Source organism: Carettochelys insculpta, chromosome 32, assembly GCF_033958435.1.
Source record: "Carettochelys insculpta isolate YL-2023 chromosome 32, ASM3395843v1, whole genome shotgun sequence".
In the NCBI taxonomy this organism is placed as follows: domain Eukaryota; kingdom Metazoa; phylum Chordata; order Testudines; family Carettochelyidae; genus Carettochelys; species Carettochelys insculpta.
Genome location: NC_134168.1, coordinates 1,159,321 through 1,185,839, shown reverse-complemented (window position 1 = coordinate 1,185,839; position 26,519 = coordinate 1,159,321). Strand labels below are relative to the sequence as shown.

General features: G+C 43.9%; 1 protein-coding gene across 1 annotated transcript in view; it reads right to left on the bottom strand.

The window, feature by feature from the left end:
• Positions 1-157: 157 nt before the first annotated feature.
• LOC142004679 (cytosolic phospholipase A2 gamma-like) overlaps positions 158-26,519 on the bottom strand; it is a 32,452-nt gene continuing 6,090 nt past the window's right edge. Inside the window, exons 3-16 of the mRNA XM_074982319.1 lie at positions 24,850-24,992; positions 20,138-20,336; positions 17,654-17,771; positions 15,787-15,927; positions 12,565-12,618; positions 11,106-11,171; positions 9,958-10,014; positions 8,091-8,153; positions 5,739-5,792; positions 4,816-4,860; positions 4,057-4,152; positions 3,318-3,472; positions 2,899-3,067; positions 158-692 (exon numbers count right to left, since the gene is read on the bottom strand). Coding sequence (XP_074838420.1) covers positions 520-692; positions 2,899-3,067; positions 3,318-3,472; positions 4,057-4,152; positions 4,816-4,860; positions 5,739-5,792; positions 8,091-8,153; positions 9,958-10,014; positions 11,106-11,171; positions 12,565-12,618; positions 15,787-15,927; positions 17,654-17,771; positions 20,138-20,336; positions 24,850-24,992 — 1,533 coding nt within the window. The 3' untranslated portion in view covers positions 158-519. The remainder of the gene's footprint in view (positions 693-2,898; positions 3,068-3,317; positions 3,473-4,056; positions 4,153-4,815; positions 4,861-5,738; positions 5,793-8,090; positions 8,154-9,957; positions 10,015-11,105; positions 11,172-12,564; positions 12,619-15,786; positions 15,928-17,653; positions 17,772-20,137; positions 20,337-24,849; positions 24,993-26,519) is intronic.

The following is a 26,519-nucleotide window of genomic DNA, read 5'->3' as shown; positions in this document are numbered from 1 at the left end:
AAAGGACAGACCCATTTGGAAATTCTTCATTTTCTCTAACCCCTCCATGCATTGACGGGACTATAGTTTTATCAATGATATGGGTTAATGGCTTTTAACCCAGGTGATAGGTGCTTGCATTCCTGCAGACTACTTGTAGGGTGGAAGGGCAAAATAGGCATGTTCATATAAGCTTTATTCATTGAACATTACTTGTGCAGCAGAGACACAAGATAAGTAGCATCACACAGAACAGAAACTGATTGAGCGATAGCTCACAATGCGAAGCAAAGAGTGCTTGATACGAAGGCAGAATTAATCTTTGACCCAGGAACAGAATCAGAATTATTGACCTTCCTTGTGGTCAACTTCAAGAGTTAATTCAGGATCTAGGTAGTGGTGATTTTACAACAGGAGTTGAGACTCCTCCGCCCACTGTGGTCACAGTTAACGATGTTTTCACACCACTTCACAGCTCTGTACTTTGCAGCATTGACTGGGTGCCTTCAGCGTATGCTGGGTGTAGAGAGAGGAGTTGTCTTAAGACCTCGCCTTCTTGGTGGAGCGAGCCATGATGTGTCTGATCTCCTGCAGGATCTTGTCTTTGTTGTTCGACACATTCAGCCTGGCTGACTGGAGGAGTTTGGTGATGTCTCCCATATGGTAGAGAAAGCGGACGACGGTGAATCTAATTTTCCATTCCTTCACGTAGGCTGAAAGCAAAGAGAGAAGAGATGTGAACACTGTTAATGCGGTGCCAATAACAACCGGTGTTCTTACGAAGACTTCATTCTAGGGTTCCGAGGCAGTCATGAGTGGGATATCTTGCTCCCCAAATTTAAGCCGAAGAACCACTGAGGCTCATGTATGAAAAGCAGTTTGACAAATGCTCCGTTCCCAACACCAAAGGGTCTGGTTGTGTTGTCTACGGTGGTCAGTAGCAATACAGTTAATAGAACTGTGCAAAGTGTCCTCTTTAGTCACTTGCACCGAAAAGGATATTTTACACTTTTCTCGTTGCTGTTATGTCATGTTTTCCTGAGGCCGAGGGAGTTTCCATAATTCTACCAAATTCATTCTCCTGTTTAATCCATTTCCTACACCTCCCTGAAGGTTATGTCTAGATTAAGGGGTTTTATCAACAAAACAACCATTTTGTTGACAAACATCTAGAGCATCCAGATTGCCAAGCACGTTCTGTCAATAGTAAATTGACAGAACACAGTGCTTTTGTCAACGGCCGCTCTCCACTCGCCATGAGGAAGAATGACAAAAGCTTCCAGGTCACTGGGCAGCCTGTCTGCTGTGCTTCCAGTGGGTTGTTTTGCCGACAGAGTGGCCAGGCAGTCCACCTTTGTGGCCAGGACGTGATAGGTCAACAGATATCTCCCAACAAAACTTCTGTCAAGAGGTCACTCTCTCAACAAAACGGCCACCTGAAGCATAGCAGATGGGGTGCCCCGGGTCCCACAAGCTGTGTTTATCAACAGAGGGTCCCTGGGAACATCCAGATGGCTTTTTGTCAACAGACGTGTTAGGTCTTGTGGGGAGCGGGATAAGACTGTTGACAAAGGTGCTGCATTCTAATCTGGACGTTCCCAGGGCTTTGTCAACAAAACCCTCTACCGTAGATATAGTCTAGATGTGTGAGTTACAAACTTCCCACTGATGAGGAAGTATATTTCAAGCTTCAGAGACCCAGATGAAACCCCAGACAGTCCACCACCAGGCAAACTTGATCCTCAATTCTCTGGAGCTGAGCTCAGGAGCCTCAACAGTCAGAGCTAAACACCAGCTGCTTCTCAGCTAAGGCTATAGACTCATGCCTTCTCCCTGTGTAAGAGGTCTAGGTGCTACTCCATGGGACAGGGAACAACACCAAACACCAAATATCCCCTGTGGTCACTGACTATCACATACAATGCCCACCTAAGGCCTCTCCAGCACATCCTCGGTGATCTGCAACTCATCCTGAACAAAGATCTTTCACTCTCACAGCCCTTGGGAGGCAGACCTGTCCTCGCTTACAGACAGCCTGCCAACCTTGAACAAATCCTCACCAGCCACTACAAATCACAAACCAGTGGCTCTCGGGCTGGAACCAGCCCCTGCAACAGTCCTTGCTGCCCACTCTGCTCACATATCTACACCAGTGACATCATCACAGGACCTAACACCAACCATACCATCAGGGGCTCCTTTACCTGCACATCTACTAATAAAATATATGCCATCATGTGCCAGCAATGCCTCACTGCAATTTACATTGGCCAAACTGGACAAATGGAGAGGGAAATCTCTGAACTGCAATTTATTTGCAAATTTGACTCCATCAGCCAAGGATTAAACAGAGACTGGGAGTGGCCGGCCCCTTCCAAAAGCAGCTTCTCTGCCCTGGGTGTCAATATCTACCCGTTAGACTCTGACAATGGGTCATATTCCCCTGTCTGATCTGACTTGTTTTTTCCTCTTTTGATATGTACTATTGATAATGGGCCATTTCCACCCTGCTGAATAGACCTTGTCAGCTCTGGCCCTCCTTTTTACTAGGACCCCACTCTTTAAATACCCCTCTAGAACCCCCCACCCACCCCCACTCATGCATCTGATGAAGCGGGTCTTTGCCCCCGACAGCTTATGCTCCAAAATATCTGTTAGTCTATAAGGTGCCACAGGACTTCTTGTTGTTCTTGACACAGTCTGTGTTCACTCCCAACTTTCCTTATAAGTCTCTGTCACTGGATACTCTGTAAAATAGATCATGGAATTATATGCATTGGACACTATCCCATACCCTATGTCCGTTTGCAACCTTACCTGGTCACTAGCTAGACTCAGCTGTATTTCAGACACCTGTGTAAGCGAAATGAGAGGCAGGTAAATTGGCCATGAAGACAATGGGTGTGATGTGAACATTACCTGGGCAATTGACTTTGTTGAAAAGTGGGAAGTGCATGACAGTAGGAGCACCTTCTCCTCGGAAGATGTAGCAGTCGGACGGGTTGTCTGGGTCCTGGAGCAACTTCTCATCTATCTCAGGAAATGGGATGCAGTTTTCTTTACAGTAGCGGGCAGCTTGCTTGATTGCCTGTGGAATGATGATGGTTTTATGGACAGGAACTGCCATCCACAAGATCAGAGAGATTAGGACACAAAGAAGGAGCGATGGTCTCAAGTTACAGCAGAGGAGCTGCTTTCTAAAGGTTGTGGATATTTTTATTGGCCTCCCCTCTTGAGAACAGGCCCAGCGTACTCCATTGTGTTCAAACATCTCATGGCACAAGGGGCCTCATTCCTAATTGGAACCACAGTAAATCTGGGACAAGGATAGAAATTACCTTAAATGGCTCAAAGGGGCCATAGTCGAAGGAGAGGATGAGCTTTACTTTCCTTTCCGGGCGGAGAACCAGGGGGAAAGCACAGTTTATGGCAATGCCGGCGTCAACCAAGGAGATGACTTTCTCCTTCACCAGGTCGGTAGAGTCCAGAGCAGCTAAAGGAAGGTATCCAAGAACAGAGAGTTAATACTGAGGGGTGTAAGGGCATGGGGGGATATAAAAAAATGTTCTTTGGGCCAACAGTGTTTGGAAAATGACCCGTGTCATATGCCCCTTAAAAAGCATAACTCCTCACCTCTCTCTATACTGCCCTAGTGTCTTTGTACTGGATAGCCTCCCTGAACTAGGCAACCAATGGTCCCTCTGGTTTTCTTCTTCTATATGTGGAATCAATGTTAATATGTGTACCAAGGCACGCACAGATGGATACCACCAGTTAAAACACAGGCTGCCCGCTGTGGGTCATTTTGGGCCCTCTGCCAATCAGCTGGGAAGAACCCAAATCTCTCCTGGGCAGCCGCTCAAGTGCTCGGCTTATGGCAAAAGCTGCGTCTAGCCAATTGCTGTCCTAGTGCCCGTTATACATTATAGCCATCCCTTCCCCTCCCATGCCCTCTGGTGCCCCTAGAGCCTGTTACGCATTACTACCACCCCTGTCCCTCCCCCACCCCCACCGTTCTCCGGGTGATGTATTTGCTGTGAAAATGGGACCCTCGGAAAAAGAGACATTTTTACTTACAACATTTGTAAAGGAAGTTATTATTTGTCCCCCATTTCCAGGTCAAGAGGCCGTGAGTGGTTTTTTGCCACATTCTAGCAAAATCCATCATTGAACCTGTGAAGGGACACAGACTAGAATTCATCAGTCACATCTAAACATTTAAATAGAATCAGGAACCTCGGAAAATCTTATGTCTTATTTGCTAGTGCAAACAAAGAACCTTTGAATCTCTGTTTCTACATGACTGAGGAGCAGAGTTCCCACTTTTTTTTCCATCATGGGTGGAATAAATTTTGTTGCGTGCCTCAAGGCATATGGGGACATGCACCACCAATCAAAATACATGCCACTTACAGGGAACAATCCTTATGAGTAAAATCTCCCTGCAAGTCAACAGTCATTACCTGATCAGCTTTGTACATCTGTCACGTGCCTCAGCTGCACATCTATAAGGCACATTGCCCCAGTGGAAACACACATTCTGAAAACGTATGAATAGATCTTGGTGAAGACCAAGACTTTTTCCCAAAGGGCAAGAGAGAAAACCCAGCACACATGTACAGCTGGTCCAGAATGTCTTTCTGCCAAGCAGACGTCCGTCAATAAATAACGACATGAGAATTATTATCCATGGAGCAGGATGGACGAGTGATGCTAAGTAATTTGCTAATTCAGGACTACCTGAGTGTCATCTCACAAAGATGCCGAAAACACCTCTTGAAGGCAGTGCATGAGACGCTGTGGAAGCTCAACGTACAGGACACTATAATGACTTACCTACGCTACTTTTAATGTCTCCCATGACTGATTTCTTCTTTGTATCTGAAAAAAAATTATGTAGTTGGATTAGCAGCAACCCCACGCTCTTAATGACCATGATCATCTAGGGAACACCAAACAGGGTAGAATGATTAAGGCCTAATAATTATTTCCTGAAGGTTCAAAGCATCATGAGAAAGAACAAATGGTAAAAAATGTTTGCTCTGATTTCAAGTACCTTCGATTCATCTACCACACCATGCCAACAGTTTGGCACTTTCTCCTACACCATACAGCCAAAGTTTATTCTTTCTCACTTTTCCCAGGCTCCTCACCATCTCTGGTCATCTTCACTGTGAGCTTCTATGTGGCTTCCCTAACACACAGAAGGTTCCTTTACCCTGCCCCATCACACTCCAATCTGTCCACATTTCAGGCGCTAAAATGACCTTGGTTTGCTTCTTCTGTTTCATTAGTCTCCTCCTTGAATCTCTCCTCTGCATACTCCACGCTTATTAAAGAGAATTTAAAATTCTCCTCCTCTTTTGAAAAGTCCCACCCCATTGCATGGGTCACTTTAGAGACAGGATTATGCAACACAGGGACAGAAATCTCACTGGGGGGGGGCGTGATTGAAATAGAACAAAGACACCACAATCTTTTCCAATTGAGACAATGGTGATGGAACTGTTGTCAATGGCTTGGATTTTCAAGGGGCCTAAGAGTGTAAGGCGCTTGCATCCCATTGACCCCCAGTGGGATGTGGTACCTAATTCTGTCAGGATCAATTGAAAGCCCAGCCACTGTGAACCCCATTTCACAAAAGGTTCACCCGGAGAGAGGCAAGTCGAAGGGATGGGGTGGACTTACCTTTGGCTCACTAGAGCCACACCATGCTCACAAACAGCTCTTCAGAAAGAACTTGTGAAAATCACACTCACCAGTTGTGGGAACATTCCCGGATGCCTTGGCAGAGCTTTCTGAGGTTGATGGAGCTGCAGAAAAGAAAGATGGTGAACTCTGGCCCTGGTAGTTGCTTATTTCACGTCAGTTTCGTGAGTCTCCGTGTTTGTTTCCTTTGTCCTCCTCTAATACTCTGTGTCTATTGGGAAGCCATCTAGGGCTAATTCTGCCCTGCTTCCTTACACAGAGTCATAGAAAGGTAGGACAGGAAAGCACGTCAGTAGGTTATCAAGTCCAGTTCCATGCAGTCAGGCGAGACAAAATATTGTTAGACCATCACTGACATATGCTCATCTAACCTGCTCTTAAAAAGCTACAGTTACAGGGTATCACAACCTATCCAGAGAATTCATTTCTAGTACTTACCAACCCACACTGGAAGGTTTGTTTTTTTTTTTCTTATCTCTTGCCTAAATCTCCCTTGCTGAAATGTAAGACTATTTGTCTTCCCCTGTTCTCAGTGTTTAAAGGACAACAATTTATCATTATCATCTTTACCACAAACTTTTTGGAATTTGAAAACTGTTAACATGAACTCCCTTGGTCTTCTGTTCTCCAGATGAAATAAAGTGAATTTTTTAATTTTTCCTCTTAGGTTTTCCAGACCTTGAATCATTTCTGTTGTTCTCTTCTGAACTTCCCCAATTTGCCACACCTTTTCCAAAGTGGGGTGCCCCAAAGCGGACATGCTGCTGCTGCTGAGGCTTTATCAGTGCTGTGTAGAGTGGAAGAATTACTTGTATCATCCTTACAGCTGTCCTGCTGTATGCTTTGTGAGCACGTATATTCTACGTGCATAAAAAGCTCTTGACACCTGGAAGATGTGGAGCAGTTTACCTACTTGAGGAGGATCATGGGCATAGATGGAGGAACACAATTCTGCCTCTATCTTCCCAAAAGCTATATGTGTGACATTTGTGAAATCACTTTGATTGGGATATGTTAGGAATTTCACACTCATGTCCCACTGAATATTAGTTTTAACTTGTTTAGATACCTTTAAATATTCCCACTTAATTTCTCATTGAACCTTGTTATCCCCACCCTTGCTCTGGCTTATTTATACCTGGCCCTGCAGATTTCCAAGGCCAGTATCTGATGAAGTGAGTCTGTGCTCACGAAAGCTCATGCTCAAAACTTTTTTGTTAGTTTATAAGGTGCCACAGGACCCTTCGTTGCTGTTACAGATCCAGACTAACACGGCTACCCCTCCGATCATTGAACCTTAGTTTCCCATCATCAATTTTTGTCAGGTTCGCAATTCCACTTATGCCAATGCAGTGTTGACCATCTGAAAACTTGTTTTCTAACATTATGGCTACGTCTACACTAGGACACTATGTCAAAGTAGCCTATTTCAAAGTAAGGACATTAAAATAGGCTACTTCGATGTGTATCGTCTACACGTCCTCCAGGGCTGGTGCCGTCGATGTTGCACGTCGAAGTAGTGACAGGGAACATCAAAAGGAGCCGCCCTGGAAGGAAATGTGGAGCATCCACACACATAAGCGCTCCCCATCGAAATAAGGGGCCAGCAAAGCCCCAAGCCGCTCCCTTAAAGGGCCCCTCCCAGAAACACTTGCCCTGCACAGCACGAGATCCACAGAGCCGACAACCAGTTGCAGACCCTGTGCATGCAGCATGGACCCCCAGCTGCAGCAGCAGCAGCCAGAAGCCCTGGGCTAAGGGTTGCTGCACGCAGTGACCATAGAGTCCCGCAGGGGCTGGGAAGAGCATCTCTAAACCCCTCAGCTGATGGCCGCCATGGAGGACCCCGCTATTTCGAAGTAGCAGGACGCGGATCGTCTACACACGCCCTACTTCGACAATGAACGTCGAAGTAGGGCGCTCTTCCCATCTTCAGATGGGAACAGCAATTTCATCGTCTCACTGCCTAACTTCGATTTTAACGTCGAACTAGCACATGGCGCGTGTAGACATGACGCATGTTATTTTGACATTGTGCCGGCTACTTTGAAGTAGCCGGCTAGTGTAGACACACCCTATGTATGTGAGATATTTCCTGATCTGTCTGGCAGACTACGAAGCTGTGAGGGATGTATGTAATCTATTTATTTAATCAATCTTCAAAAAGCCAAGGTGGGGAGAGGCATGTCTCCATTTCAGGGAACAGCCTGGTTTTTTCCTTCTCTGTTTTTGCTTCCTGTGTGTTAAGGTTCTGTATCTATTTTTAAAAATAGTGTAACATGACATTCCACACTTGTAGCATAAGTATTTAATGTGTTATTAATCTAAGTTAAATGCTGTGAACATGACAAAGGTCTGAGCTGCAGGGCCAGAGTTAGTGATTTGGGAATATAGACACGTACCTAGTGAAAAGACACCTGATGAAGATTCTTCTAGATCACTCTGGAACACACCTTCCATATCATCTGAAAATATCAAAATAGTTTGCTCTCATTCCACAAAGTCACAGGCAATAACATGAACCTCTAAGGGCTGGTCTCAGCTTAAAACTTAGACCAACTGGATGATTTTACTGAGAGATGTAGTTGAGCTGGCGTAAGTCATAATATAGACAAATTTCTAGCCCTATTGTCCTCTTCCTTGTTGTCTACAAATATGGCCACACAAAGCCTTTTTTCAGCTGCAAGGTTAGGCTGAAGGGAGTTCAGGATATGGGAACGTTATATTGAAAATCCTCAAAGTTTCATAGAAAACGGAAATGTTATAGTTTTAAAACACTGCCGTTTACCAAACCCTCCCTATTTTTCATGCATGTGAGCACACACAGACACACACCATACAGACTAGTGGGTTTTTTTTCTTTTTCTTTAACAGCGGGATAAGGAATTCCATAAATAAAAAAAAAATCGAGATGTACAAAATGTTTTTTCCTTGGCCCATCTTTTCTCAGAGAATGTCAGTTAAGTATTTATTGTGATGGATAAATAATATTCACAGAACAATTGGCCCAATTTGAATACAAATCAGAATCTAAATGACTTTTGTAAAGAGATTTACAGGTTTCCAGGAAAACATTGCTATCTTGAAACATGGGAGTGGCTACCATCACTCATGTCTATGAGCTGAAGACAATCACAGACTTCTTCCATGCCAATAGCTCCACCACGCATTCCTTCAGACTCAGTCGGGCTTGTTGTGAAATGTTTTCCACATTCCACAAGCATATGGAAGATTTCCAAATGCATCTGTTCAAAACAGATCCAAATAGAGGCTGAACCTCTCTCGTCCAGCAGCCTGGGGACGGGACTGGTGCTGGCGAAGAGAATCTGGTCGACCACAGGACGTCAATATTGTCTAGCACATCACCGGCATTTCCACTACTTATTGGGCTCTGAGAAGGCATCTGGGGGCAAATTGCAGCTACAGAACAGCACAGAACACTGAGATCCAGGGCTGTAGCCAGAAACAAACTTTATGAGGCCATGCGAAACTTGGCCACACACACGACAAGTGGTTGTCTGGCCAACAGAAGTCTTGCCGGTTGATGTTGCCAGATGAGCTCATGCCAGACTAGAGAGTTTCAATCTGTAGTCCATATATAAAAATGCATCGCACCCTGATGTTCCTTAACCCCCACCCCCATCCCTCCAAAAAATTAGTTCAGATGAACGGAAATATTTCTTTTTTTTCTCTCTCAACAATGTGACCTTTGAAACCTTTCCCTTGGTCTGAAGGAAGTTCCATTTCAACATGAACATTTATTTTAAACTGAATCAATGGGATATTTTACATTCATCAACGTAAGATGTTTCATCTGTGTTGAAAGTATTTCCATATTTTCGTCACTCTTTTTTTTTTTTTTTTAATTTGGGCTGTTAATCCTCTGAACAATCTGAGATGGGTCAAAGTGACATTGTTCAGGAAAAAAAATATAAAACTTTTTCCAAATAGTTCTACAGTTACACGCTTTCAGCAAAATAAATTCACACATTTTTCCTCAGCCAGTCAGAGCTAAGACATGGATAATGAAGGATTTCCCTAACTGTATTTGCAGAGGCTATGATACTGGTTGTAGACCAGTCAAGGAAGCCAAAAGAAGATGCTTGAAACAGAACTCATTGGAGCATAAGAGACTTTTTTTCGGAAAATAAACAGAACTAAACCTGGTGTGTAACATATATTCCCCCCCACCTGAATAATATGGCCCGGGAGACTCCACCACTGGCTACTGACCCGGGACCAGATAGGCAGTTAAATGTGTGCACGTACCAGCTTCAGGTTCAGTGGTGGGTGTTGGAAACCCTTCGACACTTCCTTCCGGACAACCTGAAAATGATGTTAGGTTTATCAGTGGTTTCTAATAATGGTGGCTTTAGTGAACCAGGAATCAACAGTCAACTTACAAAGTTCAAGGTCAAGACAACATTTTCAAGGTGCCAAAGGAATAAAACTGGCAAAAAATTGAGGAAATTCATCCATCCATCGTTCCATCCATCCATTTATTTATTTATGTAGTTACTAGAAATTTACTTTCATCCAAAAAGATGTAATCAAAGGAAAATTTCAGCACAGCAACATTCCTTAGGAGAAAGTAAATTTTCTATTGTTTCTATGAACAAACCATATATGATGCATGATTTTTTTTTCAGTGAATTTGTTTTGGTTCTGAAAAACACATTAATTTTTCAGAAAATTAAAAGTGAAATGTTTTTGATATCTGGTATTTCATTGAACAACCAGCATTTCTCCTGGTCAAAAAGAAGAGTTTTACTGGGCCCTAGGGGAAGCAATGGACCTTTTCAGACACCATCAGTGTAATATTGGAGTATTGTGTCCAGTTCCGGACAGCACATTTCAAGAAAGATGTGAAGAAATTAGAGAAGGTCCAGAGAAGAGCAACAAAAATGTTTAAAAGTCTAAAGAACATGACCTAGGAAGGAAGACTGAAAAAACTGGGTTTGTTGAGCTTGGAGAAGAGAAGACTGACAGGGGACATGATAAAAGTTTTAAGTAACTGAAAAGTATTACAAGGGAGAGGAAAAAATTGTTCTTCTTGACCTCCTATGATAGCAAAAGCAGTAATAAGCTTAAATTTCAACAACAGAAGGTTAGATTGGATGTTAGGAAACCTGTCCTATCTGTCAGGGTGTTTCAATAGTGGAATAAATTGCCTAGGGAACTCGCGAAATCTCCATCATTGTAGATATTTAAGAATAGGTTAGATAAATATCTAACAGGGACAATATGAATGTTGTGTGGTCCTGGCCTGAGGACACAGGACTGGACTTGAGGACCTCTAGAGGTCCCTTCAAGTTCCAGTGTTCTATGATTCTATGACTACAGCACCATTCAAACAGCTCTTGCCTTATCACGTAGACACCTGTGGTCAGTACTTCCCTTTGTATCATTGGACTTACCTTCATTAGCCACCACAAATGGTGAGCTTGGTTCTTTTTTTCCCTTAAAGAAGCCAAAGAATACATCTGGGGAAATAAAGAGAACAATTCGGAGAGTAGGTCATTTCACAAGGTATTCACAATAATTCAGTCCTTTAGGAAACAGCTGTTAGGCCACAAAAATTTAGGAGGAAATATCAAATTGATGAAACTATAGCACTCTCTTTTCTATCTATTCCCCACTATGATTGTCACTATTCACTTCATCCCGTGTTTAACACTCACTTAATGTGGCTCTGTGTTCCCTTCTAGATATTTCTGGGACCCATGCAGAAACTGATGTCTTCTTCATTTGTGGTTGAATTAAAGGGGTGACACTTGGAATGGGAGATGGTTATGTGTCCATTGCATCTGGATGGCTCAAACAGTCATCCAAATCTTATTGTTCCCCATTTGAGTGGTTGGCTTATTAGTCAAGGGCTTTAAAATAAGTAACATTAGAGCTGTTGTAAACATTTTGCCCAACTTTCTCTTTTCCTGTTTGAAAATGTGAATTCATCAAAGTTGAAATCTTCTAACCGAAAATGTCAGTTTTGACTTCTTTTTTTTTTAATTGTACCGGGAAACAATAAAAGGGAACAAACAGATTTTAAAGAAATGAAATGGAACACTTTATTTTTAAGAAATTGAAACATATCTTTTTTCTATTTTTTGGTGTTTGGATGTTTGCTGCATTTTATAACCTCTTTATTCCTCATCCTCCTTGTTTTGTATTTTTTTAAGCTCTCTGGAAACAGTGGCAGGATATGAGAACAGTAGAGTAAATTCCAATTTTACACTTAGTTATGAGGTGTCCAACTACAAAAAGGTGAGCATTTGCCCCTCTGAAAATTGTGGCTTTTTTTCTGGCATCCTCCAATTAAAAATTAAGAAGAGATAACACAACAGGCTCAGAATCTGTGCCATGAACAAGAAAGAAAGAAAGAAAGAAAGAAAGAAAGAAAGAAAGAAAAATATCTCTTCAAGGACACAAAAGACCACTGCCCTGAGCTTTACACTCAAGGTACAATATGCACTCTGCTGTGAAAAAACCATAGACCTGAGTTATCTTATGTCTTTTCTACTTCCAGGGTGTAATTTTGCACACCTAGTGGTGACACTCAAAATCAAACTATCAGAGGTCAGCAGTTGACCCCTGTACTCTTTAAGATGGCGAGGAATAAGGAAGGTCGACGCAATAGTTTCTTCCATCAACCTCCCTCTCTGAGGACAGCCAGGTAAGTCGGTCTTAGATAAGCTGATACTAGCTATTCAATATCTACAGTCAACTTTAATGTCTCCTTTAGACCTGGCCTTAGATCAGTAGAAGATGATCCTTTTGGAGTAAATGGAGCACATGGACTTCCAAGAGAATCCCGGCCCACACTATGCTGAGCACTTCAGCTCTGACTCAGTGTATTACGAGGACAGACAAGCATACCTTTTATGACTTTTTCGTTCTCCTTTCTGCTGCCTGGGGCACTTCCCCACAAACCTGAAAATAAGAGGGAAATGAGCATGAATGGAGTGAATTGTGTTTACTTACCCAAGTTCTACTTAGAATTGATCAAGCTGTTTTTTTCATGTTATTTTTGTTAGACGACTGGGTTTCCCACAGAATGAAAGTGTCAAGTCAAATGTCTGTTTTTATTCATAAATGTGTTTATTAGAAAACATTTAGGTTTTTTTTATGTTACGTAATTATTTATTGGCTCAAAACTGATTGCTTTTTCGGTTTTCAAAAAAGTTTGGCCAACTCTGGCTTTGAACTGAAAAAAATATATATTTTGAAGGTTTTTCTTTTCTTTTCTTTTCTTTTCTTTTCTTTTGCAAAATTTCAAACCATTTCCTCTGAACATTTCAGTAAACTTATCTATTTTACTATGTAAGCAGGGCTTTAAGTTGGAGTCATGAAAGAGAACGCAGGAAAAACTTGCCTAAAATATAGAGCCTTATGATCAAAGATCTGGAGGCAGATAGGACCATATGAGCATGTAATTTAACTTCCTTCAACACACAAGCCACAAACATAACCCAAGATTCATACACTGATCACAGCAACCACAATTAAAGCAAAGTATCACAAACCATCAGGAAACTGTGATAACATGCAGTGGTTCCATACGATGTCCACAGATAGGAGTGTGATAATTAGGGTTATTGATGAATCAGCTTCCTCACCAGCATCCAAAATGCAGTAGATGGACTGTCTGCTAGAGGGCCCCAAATTCTGGTCTCAGTTACACAACAGCAAACCATAAGAATCTCAAAACAAAAAAGCAGTCCAGTAGCACTTTAAAGACTAACAAAATAATCTAGTAGGTGATGAGCTTTCGTGGGGCAGACCCATTTCTTCAGACCATAGCCAGACCAGAACAGACTCAATATGGAAGGCACAGAGAACCAAACATAATAATCAAGGTAGAGAAATCAGCAAAGTATAATCAAGGTGAGCAAATCAGAGAGCAGAGGGGCAGAAGAAGGTGGGGTGAGAGTCAAGAATTAGATAAAGCCAAGTTGGCGAAAGAGCCCCTATAATGACCTAAAAAATTCCCATGCCAGTTCAAACCATGTGTTAATTTGTCAAATTTGAATATAAAAGAGAGTTCAGAAGCCTCTCTTTCCAAACTGCAGTGAAAATTCCTCTTCAGTAAAATGCAAACTTTTTGGTCATTAACAGAATGGCCCACTCCATTAAAGTGCTGGCTGACAGGCTTGTGGATCAGGCTTTGAGCAAGCTCCCAGCTGCACGGGGAAGGAGGGACGGGGCTGAGCTCCCGCCTCGCGTGCCAAAGAAAATTGGCTCACGTGCCACTCTTGGCACCCATGTCGGGGGTTGCGGATCCATGACACACTTTACTGAAGCTCGAGTGTACCCCTGCAGTTACACCACTGTAAGATCTCCTGTTGGCGTAAATAAGTTCCTCCCCCCAACACTGGCGGCATTGGCACTTTTGTCACTGAAACTTACGTTGGGAGGTGGGATTTTCACAGAATCACAGAATCCCTGGGCTGGAAGGGACCTTAGGAGGTCATCTAGTCCAGCCCCCTGCTTCAAGCAGTATCAACCCCCACTAAGTCATCCCAGCCAGGACCTTGTCCAGCAGGGACTTAAAAACCTCAAGGGATGGAGAATCCACCACCTCTCTAGGCAACGCATTCCAGTTCTTCACCACCCTCCCGGGGAAGCAGTTTTTCCTAATTTACAACCTACTCCTTTCCGTCTTCATCTTCAGACCATTGCTCCTTGTTCTGCCATCTGACACCACTGAGAACTCACACCTTGTCTCACAGAAGTGTGAGTGTAGACACAACCTCAAATCAGTCAGAGCTGTCTGGTGCACTGGGAACCTCTATGAGAACCAGGACCCTAAACCTTGTCTGCTGTTGCTGCAGTGACTGACTTCTCAGCTGATATTTGAGACGCTCTCCCCATCCAGAGTCATTTTCCCTCCCTCACACAACGCACATAGTGACACTCAGATGACTGCTTTCACAGCAAGGGGTGGAAAGTGCTAGCGTGGCTTGCATATTTTCCTCTGAAACCTAATTGGAAGAAAATTCCCATAGTTCAAAACCTAAACTGGTGTCAAGAAGGCGCCAGATTGGATGGGGTTTTTTTTTGTATTTACGTGAATTTATATGAGACACAAACTTTCAAATGGTCTTGTTTTAACTTTTTAATCAATGCTTTCTTGTTGTAAATTATAAGAAATCCTGAGGCACCTTATCGACTAACAGATATTTTGGAGCATAAAATTTCATGGGCAAAGACCCACTTTGTCAGATGCATGAGATGAGTGAGGAGTTCCAGAAGGGGGTTTAAAGAGGGAGTCTCAGTCAAAGGGAGGGCCAGAGTTGGCAAGCTCTGTTCAGTCACGGAGCATATGGCCCATTATCAGCAGTTAATGTGGAGCTGAGATTTCTCCTCTCTTGATGTTTACATCTCCACATTAACTGCTGATAATGGGCCATATCCTCCGTGACTGAACAGACCTTGTCAACTCTGGCCCTCCCCTTGACTGAGACTCCTTCTTTAAACCCTCCTCTGAAACCCTCCCCACACATGCATCTGATTACATGGGTGTTTGCCCATGAAAGCTTATGCTCCAAAATATTTGTTAGTTTATAAGGTGCCACAGGACTTCTTGTTGTTTTTTTTTAGAAGATACAGGCTAACGTGGCTCTTTCTTGTTATAAAAATCTCTTTTGAAAATACAGGTTGAACCTCTGTCATCAAACACCCTTGGGGCCCAACCAATGCTGGATAAGAGAATTTGCCGGACCATAGGTGGTCAACATTTTCTATCACCATTACCAACACTTCCACTGCTTACTCTTAGATGATATTTAGGAGTAAATTACAGCTAAATAACAGCACAGAAAACTGAGAGCTAGGACTGGTGGTGGAAACAAACTTTATAGGACCACTGGAGACATGGACAAACCCGTGATAATTGGCCATCCAGCTAAATAAAACCATGCTAGATAACGGATGTTGCCGGACAAGAGAGTTGTGTATTAGAGAGGTTCAACTTTGTGTATGGAAAATATGAATCCGTTTTAGAATGTCAAGATTTCATGGCTTATTTGAAATATATTTTCACCTAACTGTCATGAGTTTTCACCATCTGCTAAGAAGCAGAAATATAAAAACATTCACCTTGCAGGTAGCTCATGTTTTTCTCTTCCTTCTTCTTCTTTACTTCCCCATTCTTATATTCACTTCCAAAGAATTCAACAGGGATGCTTGCACCATAGCTAGTGAAGCTGGCTTCATGAGGAGTGAACTCAAACCAGGTTGCTGAAAAAGAAAAAGACAGAGTTTGAAAGCAAAGCCCAGCCCTTATTTTGAGATGGCAGATGATTCACACAGGAAAAAGATGCATAGAATGATAGGGTTGGAAGAGACCAATCCAGCTCCCTGATGAAATCAGGGACCAACCCCAACTAAATCATCCGAGTCAGGACTTTGTCAAGCCAGGACTTTAAAAACTTCTAGGGATGGAGATTCCACCACCTATCTGGGTAACACATTGCAGTGCTTCACCACCCTCCAAGTGAAAGAGTTTTTTTCCCTAATATCCAGCTTGTATCTTTCTGGTTTGGCGTCCTCAGGATCTGAGTAGTCGAGAACAAGGGAATTTGCTGGACCAAGATAGCTCAGGCCTGCTGGCTGGGGACTCCTGGTAGATGCAGCCCTCGCAGAACTCCCTGTTGTATGGTTGCTGGGGGTGGCAGGGAGGAGACACCACAGCCTTCTGCAGGCAGGGCTCCCCTGATCCCCACTCCATGGCTGTAGGTGGGGCTCACTGCCATCACCCCACCCATGGGGCTTGTGTCCTAGCCAGATAGCCAGACAGCAGCTGGGGCTCCTTGGTCCCAATGCTTTCTGACAGCCAGACCAGACAGCTTCAGCTCCTACGAAATTAGCAGGAAGGAGAACAGAAAACAAGAATGAGCTTTTAATTTTTCTTTTAAAAAAGAGGGTTTTCTTTTCAAGGAAATTAACCTTGAAAACCATTGCAAGCTGTAGGACAAGTTACCTGGATTTTCTGTGTTTTGTGGAATTTTTGGCCACAGTTCTACTGAATAATTCAGAAAATGTGAAGGATTTGTTGCTCTTACTTTTTTCTTAATAAAATCAAGATTAAGAAAAAGAAAATCAAACTAAAAATGTGCTTTGATAACATTTCCAGGAGCAAAAGGAAGCAGAAAATTTCATGTAATATAGAGAAGAGGCCAAAAACAAACAAACCAACAAGTTTTAAAATTTTGAATTTTTTTGACTTTTTGTTTTCATTTTCAGTCCACTTTCAAAGTAACCGCAACATCAATGCCTTGGGGAGCTCCATGTTGATGAATGAGCTTCTTATACTGATAATACAACTTTTAGCAATAGTTTGGACTCATTGACCTCCTGAGGTCTCTTCCAACCCTCAGTCTCATTAGTCTGTGTCTGCAAAAACAAGAAGTCCTGTGGTACCTTATAGACTAATAGATATATCAGAGTGGAAGCTTTTGTGGGCAAAGCCCCACTTCATCAGATACATGGAGTGGAAATTCCAGAGGCAGGTATAAATATACAGGCACTTGAAAAGAAGGGAGTACCAAACACAGAGAAGGCCGTAGTTAACGGGGTCAATTCAGTCAGGAAGGATGTAGCCCACTTCCAGCAGCTGACGTGGATGTGTGTGTGTCATGTGCTCCAGCCCCCCCATTATTTTAAGTATCGGAGGGGTAGCCGTGTTAGTCTGGATCTGTAACAGCAACAAAGGATCCTGTGGCACCTTATCGACTAACAGAAAAGTTTTGAGCATGAGCTTTCGTGAGCACAGTCTCACTTCATCAGATGCATCTGATGAAGTGAGTCTGTGCTCACGAAAGCTCATGCTCAATACTTTTCTGTTAGTCTATAAGGTGCCACAGGACCCTTCGTTGCTCATTATTTTAGTTGCCTTTACCTGGATCCTCTGCAATGCATTCACATTCTTTCTATACTGGGGGCTTCAGAGCTGTTTGTCTTTTACCTGAAGAGTATTCAGTTACTTTGCAAAAACTTTGTTCATCCACGGCTGCATAGATGGGGTAGGGATTTTTTCCGTTCTCAGCAGCATTCTTCTGGTCTGACAAGTGTCCCTTGTCCAGCTGCAAAGACAGGATTTTAAAGGCCTTTACATCCATCCCACTAATTTTAAATAATGATTTTAACATTGTTCATACTCTCTGCCCTGACAGCATCGTTCAAGCCTGAGCTCTGGACCCCACCACCTTTCCACATCCTGAGATGACAGATGGAAAGATGTGGAGTTTGTCTTCACTCACAAAAAGGAAGAATTAATTCTACCAAATTCTCTGGAGCCACTAAGCATTTATATATGTGTAAGGCTGATGGACCTGGGTAGTCCGAAGGAGGGATTGAAGTTACAACACTAGGGGATGAAAGCCATATGCTCTACTCGATGAGCTAATAACCAGCTGCCTCTCAGCCAAGGGCGGAGAAAAAAGACTTCAATCTCCCTTGTCAGTGATCTCAGTGCCTCTGGGGATAGCATCATAGAAGTCCAAATCAACAAGTCTATCCTCCTGCCCAAAGCAGGACCAATCCCAAGTAAATTACCACAGAAGGGGTGTTGTCAAGTTGGTAGAAAAACCCTCTAGGGATGGAGATTCCATCACCTCTCTAGGTAACACATTTAAGCCCTTCACAACCCTCCTAGTGAAATAGATTTTCCTAACATCCAGCCTAGATCTCCCCCACTGTAACTTGTGATCATTGCTCCTCATTCTGTCATCCAACACTACTGAGAACAGCCTCTCTCCATCCTCTTTGTAATCCCCTTCAGGAAGTTGAAGGCGGCTATCAAATAGACCCTCACTTTTCTCTTCAGTAGACTAAATCAGCCCAAATACTGAAGTCTCTCCTCATAGGTCATATGCTCCATCCCACTAATATTTTTTTCTCTTTTTTGTCCCTGTGCTGAATCCTTTCCAATGCATCCACATCCTTTGGCTAAAGGGGAGCCCAGAACTGGACAAGCTATTCCAGATGTTAAATTACATGTGTATAAATGAGAACAAAGCTTCCTCACTGACCACGAGGTAAACCTATTGGCCTAAGACTTTATTTTCCATTTCCCCTGCACCCTCCCAAATCAGAAGGTTGGATAGTGCAGCCTTGCAAATGGGTACTTGTTGTAGTAGGCTCTTGTTGCCTGAGGGTGTGTCTACACTACAGAGTTATGCTGGAATAGCTTATTTGGAAGTTATTATTCCAAAATAAGCTATTCTGGAATAACATGTCCCCACTACAGAGTAGCCCCAAAATATGCAAAACTTAAGTCCAAACAGCACATCCACACACCACAGAACCTATTTTATAGAATCATAGAACACGAGAACTGCAAGGACCTCGAGAGCTTACTGAGTTCAGTCCCCTGCACTCACAGCAGAACCAAGCACTGTCTAGGCCATCCCTGAGAGATGTCTATCTAATCTGCTCTCAAATATCTCCAGTGGTGGAAATTCCACAATCTCCCTAGGCAATTTATTCCAGTGTTTATTCCCCTTTATTTCAGGCAGGGTCTACACTTACCTTGAATATCGATGGCTGCTACACAATTTTAGGTACACCAATTGCATATCAAAAATCGATTTTACAGCTGTCAATATTTGTCTCTGTCCCTACTGTAGAATGTTAAAGGGAATGCTCCTCCTGTTGACATTCGTTAATTCTTGCCCTCTCAGAAGGACTTCCAGGGTCGACATTGACCCCAGAACATGCCATTTTGTGCATGCACAAAATGGCACCCCTGAAGACAGAAGCTAAGCGTTCAATCTCCTGCTGCGAGTATAGACCCAGCCTCAGAATAAGCTATTCCAGAATAGCTTATTTCAAGATATCCCCTATCCCTGTTTACACAGCCACTATTCTGAAATATCTATTTTGGAATGCGCACTGTTCATCGTAGAATGATGTTTACAAATTCAAAATAAGTTGACTGCTATTTCAGTATTCTTTCAAAATACTGTTTGCATTGTGTAGATGCCTGCAAAGTTACTTTGGAATAGTGGATGTTATTCTCAAATAACTTTTCTGTGTAGACATACCCTGAGTGATTATCCTGTAAGGGGAGTCTGTTAAAAAACTGGCCTGTGCATGTTCGTTGCCTCAATTTTCCCTCTGTTCACTTCCCCCACCTCACTGAGTCGTTGTGAGGCTGAACACACAAAAAGATTATGAAACACACTGCAAGTCTGGGGATGGGGACCAGATAAGCACCATAAATCCTGGTAAGACACTGGAATAAATTGCCCAGGGAGGTTGTGGAATCTCCATCTCTGGAGATATTTAAGAACAGGTTAGATAGACGTCTGTCAGGCATGGTCCAGACAGTACTTGGTCCTGCCATGAGGGCAGGGGACTGGACTCGATGACCCCTCCAGTTCCCTTCCCTTCCTAGTGTTCTATGATTCTATCATAAAGAGTGACAAAAAGGAAAGTTTTCTCCCACCTCATGCAGCATTCCATAGACAACAGAGTAGGCCCAGAAATCAGTGAGGGAATAGTTCTCATCCTTAGCCGCCTCCAGAAGCATTTTCGTTGCCTTTGGGAGGCTCCAGGTCACCTTGTCCAGTCTGGCACACATACGTTCCTCCAGGGCTTGCAGTTTCTCTGTCCAGTTGTCATGTTTGTAGAGAGACGCCATACACCTATGAAAGAGACAAAACACACCGTTGTAGGTGGAATGGGATGTGGGCTATTTTCTTTATTAGGCTATTATTGTGCATTGTTCCTCAAAGGGTTAAAAATGCACTCTCCGTAGTGCCAAAACTGGGGCCAGAACACATGACCTATGAGGAGACGCTGAGAGATTTGGACTTATTAATTTGCAGAAGAGAAGAGTGAGGGGTGATTTGATGGCAGCCTTCAGCTTCCTGAAGGGGGGATCTAAAAAGGATGGAGAGAGGCTGTTCTGAGTAGTGACAGATGGCAAAACAAGGAGCAATGGTCTGAAGTTATAGTGGGGAAAGCGTAGGTTGGATATTAGGAAAAATCATTTCACTAGGAGGGTGTGAAGCACTGGAATGTATTACTTAGAAAGGTGGTGGAATCTCCATCCCTGGAGGTTTTTAAGTCCCAACTTGACAAAGCCCTGGCTGGGATGATTTAGTTGGGATTGATCCTGCTTTGTGCAAAGGGCTGGACCCAATGCCCTTCTGAGGTCCCTTCCAGCCTTTGAATTCTGTGATTTTATGATTCTGTGAAACTTGAGCCAAACTAAGTCCCAGGGCAGGTTATACTACATGGATGGAAGAAGTCTTCTGTTGGCTTAGCTATGGCCCCATCAGGAGCTGGTTTACCTATGATGACTGAAGAACACTGCTCTCCAGTGAAGGCAGTGTGAGGGGACCAAGTGTCATGATATTACAGAGATACAATATTTTGTTACCCCTCATATTCTGTCTTAATTTTTCACATTTTTTCTATCTGGTTGTCCAAGGTCAGTGTTTACTCCCACAGTGACTGGACTCAGCATTAGCAAGGGAAAGACCAAGACAATGAGGATCAGCCAGTCCAACAACAACAGCATCACACTGGGAAGGGATAAACTGGAAGATGTGGAGCAGTTCACCTACTTGGAGAGTATTGTGGGCAGAGACAGAGGAACAGATAAGGACATCAGTGCCAGGAGAGGGAAAGCAACAGCTGCATTCAAGACTCTCTGTCCCATATGGAGCTCACAAACAATATCTGTGAAGACAAAACTACGGATCTTCAACACAAATGTGAAGCATTTGCTCTTGTATCAATGTGAGTCTTGGCGTACTAAACAATCTTCAAATCACTATCTGCAGACATTCAAAAAAAAATAGGCCTGAGGTACATCCTTCATACCACATGGCAAGACTTCATCAGAAATGAGGAGCTTTGGGAAAGAGCAGGACAAGAACCAATTGACGTTCAAATCAAGAGAAGAAAGTAGAGATGACTAGGCCATGCTCTCAGAAAACCATCATCCAGTATTTTCATCGAGCGTTCACATGGAACCCACAAGGAAAATAAAAAAGAGGAAGACCTTAGATAACATGAAGATCTATTGAGACTGAAGGACAACAACTGGGGTGCTCCTGGAGTCAGCTAGAAGTTTTCTCCTGAGACAGAGTGAAGTGGAGGACACTTATAGAGGACCTATTCTCCACCCAGAGTACAAGGGTTTAAGTAGAAGTAGTAGCATTCCAGAATACCTTATTTTGAGATATGGCTGTTGTGTACACATACCCTAAGATTTAAATTAACTAAGGCGTTGGAACATGATGAGCCAAATAATTGTGTTATAATGGTCTTGGATTTGTGAAAAATAATGTTTTGTAGTTACTTCAGTTTGAAAAAAAAGGCTTGGTTAAATTATAGCTAAATAGAACCCCAGTTTTAATTATACAACCTGGTATCCAAAGGGAAATTCATGGGAACCTAATTCCAGGATACAGCTGAGGATCAGCGCTCCCACACTTCAGTACTGGGTGTGATGGGGTTCAGGAGTCCCCAAGCTCTGCACCCCCTCTGAAGACAGGAATGACTCTCACTCAGCAGGAGAACAGCGGGTTTATTAGCTGACAGGACACAGCGTCGTACAGAGGAGTCAGTACAGCAATCAGAGACAGGCAGTCCCATCCATGTTAGGGAGAGGAGGCCCCGAGGGGCCCCCAGAGCCGGGACCTTGCCCCCTCCTTTGTCTCTATCTCTCCCAGCCCAGACTCACTGCTTCCCATCTCCCAATTCAGACTCCTCAGGCTCCACTTCCCCATTTGTCTGCAGTCCAGAGATGTCACCTGGTCACCTCAGTTGCCCTCAGCCTGAGCGCCACACCCTCTGTGAGCCACACACACATACACACACCTATCCCCCACTATATCACACTAGACCTATCACATCACCCAGAAACTGGAGTGTTGGAAGTCCTAATCTTGACTGGGCATCAAGAAACATTGATTAGCAAAACCTGTATGCATAGCATAAGCATTCTATTTTGGTAACTGTTGGTAAAAAGAGGTTAAGGGTATTACTGCGTAGGGTTGTTTTGTTGGCAGATAGGCCCCACAAACTCCGAAAAGGTTATGCCTGACATGAGGATGAGTAATATTTGGTGCCTTATGTCTCAAGGCCCAGACTGGTAAGGGCTGGATACCAAAATGAGCCCATGTCGAGATAAAGGTGGTGTACTCTTGATTATGCATGTAATATATAGACATACTCACACCTTCTCAAGAGATGAGCAAACAGTGACTTTCCCTTGGTGATTTGGTGCAGAGCATGTTCTTCAGTTAACAATAATAAAAGTACAGGTTGAAACTCTCTCTTCCGGCTCCCTCAGGATCTCAGGTGCCGAAAAAAAATTGTCTGACAACAGGAGGAAAATATTTTCTAGCATATTACCAACACTTGCGCTTCTTAGAATCATAGAATCTTCGAACAATAGAGCTGGAAGAGACCTAAAAAAGCCATTGAGTCCAGCCCCCTTCTCTATGCAGGACCAACCCCATCAGATCAGCCCCGCCAGAGCTTTGTCGAGGCGAGACTTAAACACCTCCAGGGATGGAGACTCCACTACTTCCCTGGGGAGACCATTCCAATGCTTCACCACCCTCCTAGTGAAAAAGTTTTTCCTTATGTTCAACCTAGATCTTCCCAGCTGCAACTTGAGACCATTGTTCTGTGTTCTGCCATCTGTGACCACTGTGAACAGCCTCTTTCCAGCCTCTTGGCAACCTCCCTTCAGTAAGTTGCAGGCTGTTATCAAGTCCCCCCTCAGTCTTCTTTTCTGCAGATTAAACAGACCCAATTCCCTCAACCTTTCTTCATAGGTCATATGCTCCAGCCCCCTAATTATTTTGGTCGCCCTCCGCTGGACCCTCTCCAGTGTATCCGCATCCTTCCTATAAATGGGGGCCCAGAACCGGACACAGTACCCCAGATGCGGCCTCACCAAAGCCGAAGAAAGAGGAATAATCACTCCTCTGGATCTACTGGCAACGCTCCTCTTGATGCGACCAAATACGCCATTAGCCTTCTTGGCTACAACGGCACCCTGTTGGCTCATGTCCAGTTTCTCGTCCGCTACAACTCCCAGGTCCTTTTCTGCAGAACTACTACCGAGCCAGTCGGACCCCAGCCTGTAACAATGCTTGGGATTCTTCCGGCCCGAGTGCAGGACTCTGCACTTGTCCTTATTGAACCTCATCAGATTTCTTGCAGCCCAATCTTCCAATTTGTTTAAGTCAGTCTTCCTTAAGGTGCCCCTCCATGAGTTTTCCAGGGACTGATGTTAGACTGATCGGCCTATAGTTCCCTGGATCATCCTTCTCTTTTTCAAATATGGGCACTACATTTGCTTTTCCAGTCATCTGGGATCTCTCCTGATCTCCACAACTTTTCAAAGCTAATGGCCAAGGGCTCATACGCCAACTCCTTCAGAACCCTCGGATGAATTAGGTCCGGGCCCATCGATTTATGTACATTTAGCTTTTTTAGATAGCTCCTAACCTGTTCTTTCCCCACCAAAGGCTGTCCACCTTCATACCACAATGCATCACTTATTGCATTAGTCCGGGAGCTGTCTTTGTCCATGAAGACAGAGGCAAAGAAAGCATTAAGTACTTCAGCTTTCCCTACATAGTCTGTCACTGGGTTACCTCCCTCATCCAGTGGCGGCCCCACGCCTTCTCTGATCACCTTCTTCTTCCTAACATGCCTGTAGAAACTTTTCTTGTTATGCTTCACACTCCTCGCGAGTCACAATTCCAGTTGTGCTTTCTCCTTCCTGATAACTGCCCTACATTCTCAAGGTATACATTTATACCCCTCCCTAGACATCTGTTCAAGTTTCCACTTTTTGTAAGCTCCCTTTTTCTGCCTAGTTTTCCAAGGATTTCCCCAGTAAGCCAGTCTAGTCTCCTACCATATTTGGGCTTGTAGAAGATATTTTGGGGTAAATTACAGCACAGAACACTGAGAGCCCAGACTGGTGGCTGTGACAAACTGTATGGGATCACAGAAAATTTGTGCACACCAATGATAAGTGGTCTTCCAGTTAACTAAAACCAAGCCAGATGTTGCTGCATGAGACAGTTCCAGATTAGAGAGGTTCAACCAATAATACGATCCACTTTGTCAGTCCTACAGCAGAACCCACTTCCCTTCACACCTCCCTTGAGTGGACCTTACCAAGTGGAACCTGAGACCCCGCACAAATACATGATGGCATCCAGGAGGCCCTGCTTTTGTAGCTCATCCAGGGTCCCATAAAGGGCGATCATGGCCCGGAGACCTCCCCCAGCTCCCAAGATGGCAATATTGGGCACCTCATCCTGAGGGGAAAAGAAACAACATATAAACAAGAATTGCTGAAGAAACACCATTAATCACCTAAATTACTTCCTTGGTTTCTACGGACAAACATCCACGTTCCACTTGGGACATCCCACCCTGGAATTTAGAAGGATATTGTCCCAGTTCCGCAAGCTTTTTTGAATGTCAGTGTCTTTATTGATCCAATATTGGATGTATATGCATTGCGAGAAGATGCAGACTCAACATGGTCCACAGATCCTCACTGCCGCTGCTAACTACTGACTCTTCAGGTGAGAAGGGACCATCTATATACATATTTACACTGATTTAAATCAGAGAAATCCCATGGGTAACTTAGAATCATAGAATCATAGAACAACAGAGCTGGAAGAGACCTAAAAAAGCTATCAAGTCCAGCACCCTGCTCTAAGCAGGACCAAACCCCTCAGATCAGCCCAGCCAGAGCTTTGTCAAGGTGAGACTTCAACAGCTCCAGGGATGGAGACTCCACTACTTCCCTGGGTAGACCATTCCAATGCTTCACCACCCTCCTAGGGAAAAAGTTTTTCCTTATGTTCAACCTGGACCATCCTAACCGCAACTTGAGACCATTGTTCCGTGTTCTGCCATCCATGACCACTGTGAACAGCCTCTCTCCAGCCTCTTTGCAGCCTCCCTTCAGTAAGTTGAAGGCTGTTATCAAGTCCCTCTCAGTCTTCTCTTCTGCAGACTAAACACTCCCAATTCCCTTAACCTTTCTTCATAGGTCATATGCTCCAGCCCCCTAATTATTCACTTCACTCACACTTTTTCCTGACTGCTGTAATACAGGGATTCCCAGCCTATGGATCGGGATCCAAACATAGGTCACAATTAGATTTTCTTAGGGTTGCTGGCTGGGCTCTTCAGGAGCCATTTGTAGTCACCTCCTTGGCTCCCAGGCCCAGTTCTGCTGCACTGAAATGGAAGTCTATTTAATTGGTTTAACATCCAGCAGGAGGGGTCCTGCCCTGAGACCAATTAAACTATGGCCCATTTCAGCCTGCAGGGTAGGGAACTGCCCGCACTAAAGGTGGAGGAAAGCAGTAGGAGGGAAGGGTGGAGCTGGGCACAGAAGGAGGCAGCCCAATGAAGGAGCAGTGGGGGTCAGCTGTAGCAGCTCAGAGCTCCCCTGTGAGGTAGGTGGGGTGGCTGGGGTGGCTAAGGAAGGCTTAAGCCTGTGGTCTGGGGGTGGGGCTCCCCTGGCTGGAGTCCCATGGGTGGCTGTCCCACATAAGTTTTCCAAAAATCTGGCCACCTAAGCTGAGAGGGGTTTAAGCTGGGGGGACGGAGGGGTGCTTTTTTCCCAGGGGAGAGAGCTTCCTCCCCCCCCTCCCCCGGTTTTGAATTGCCTTGGGTCACAAGGACTTCCTGAATTGTCAAAATGGGTCCCCATCTCGAAAAGATTGGGTACCGCTGCCGTAATAGAGCCTGTTTCTACTTCTTTGTGAACAACTTCAATACGAGCTCGAATACACGACTTGTGTATGTACAGTCTTCCCCTG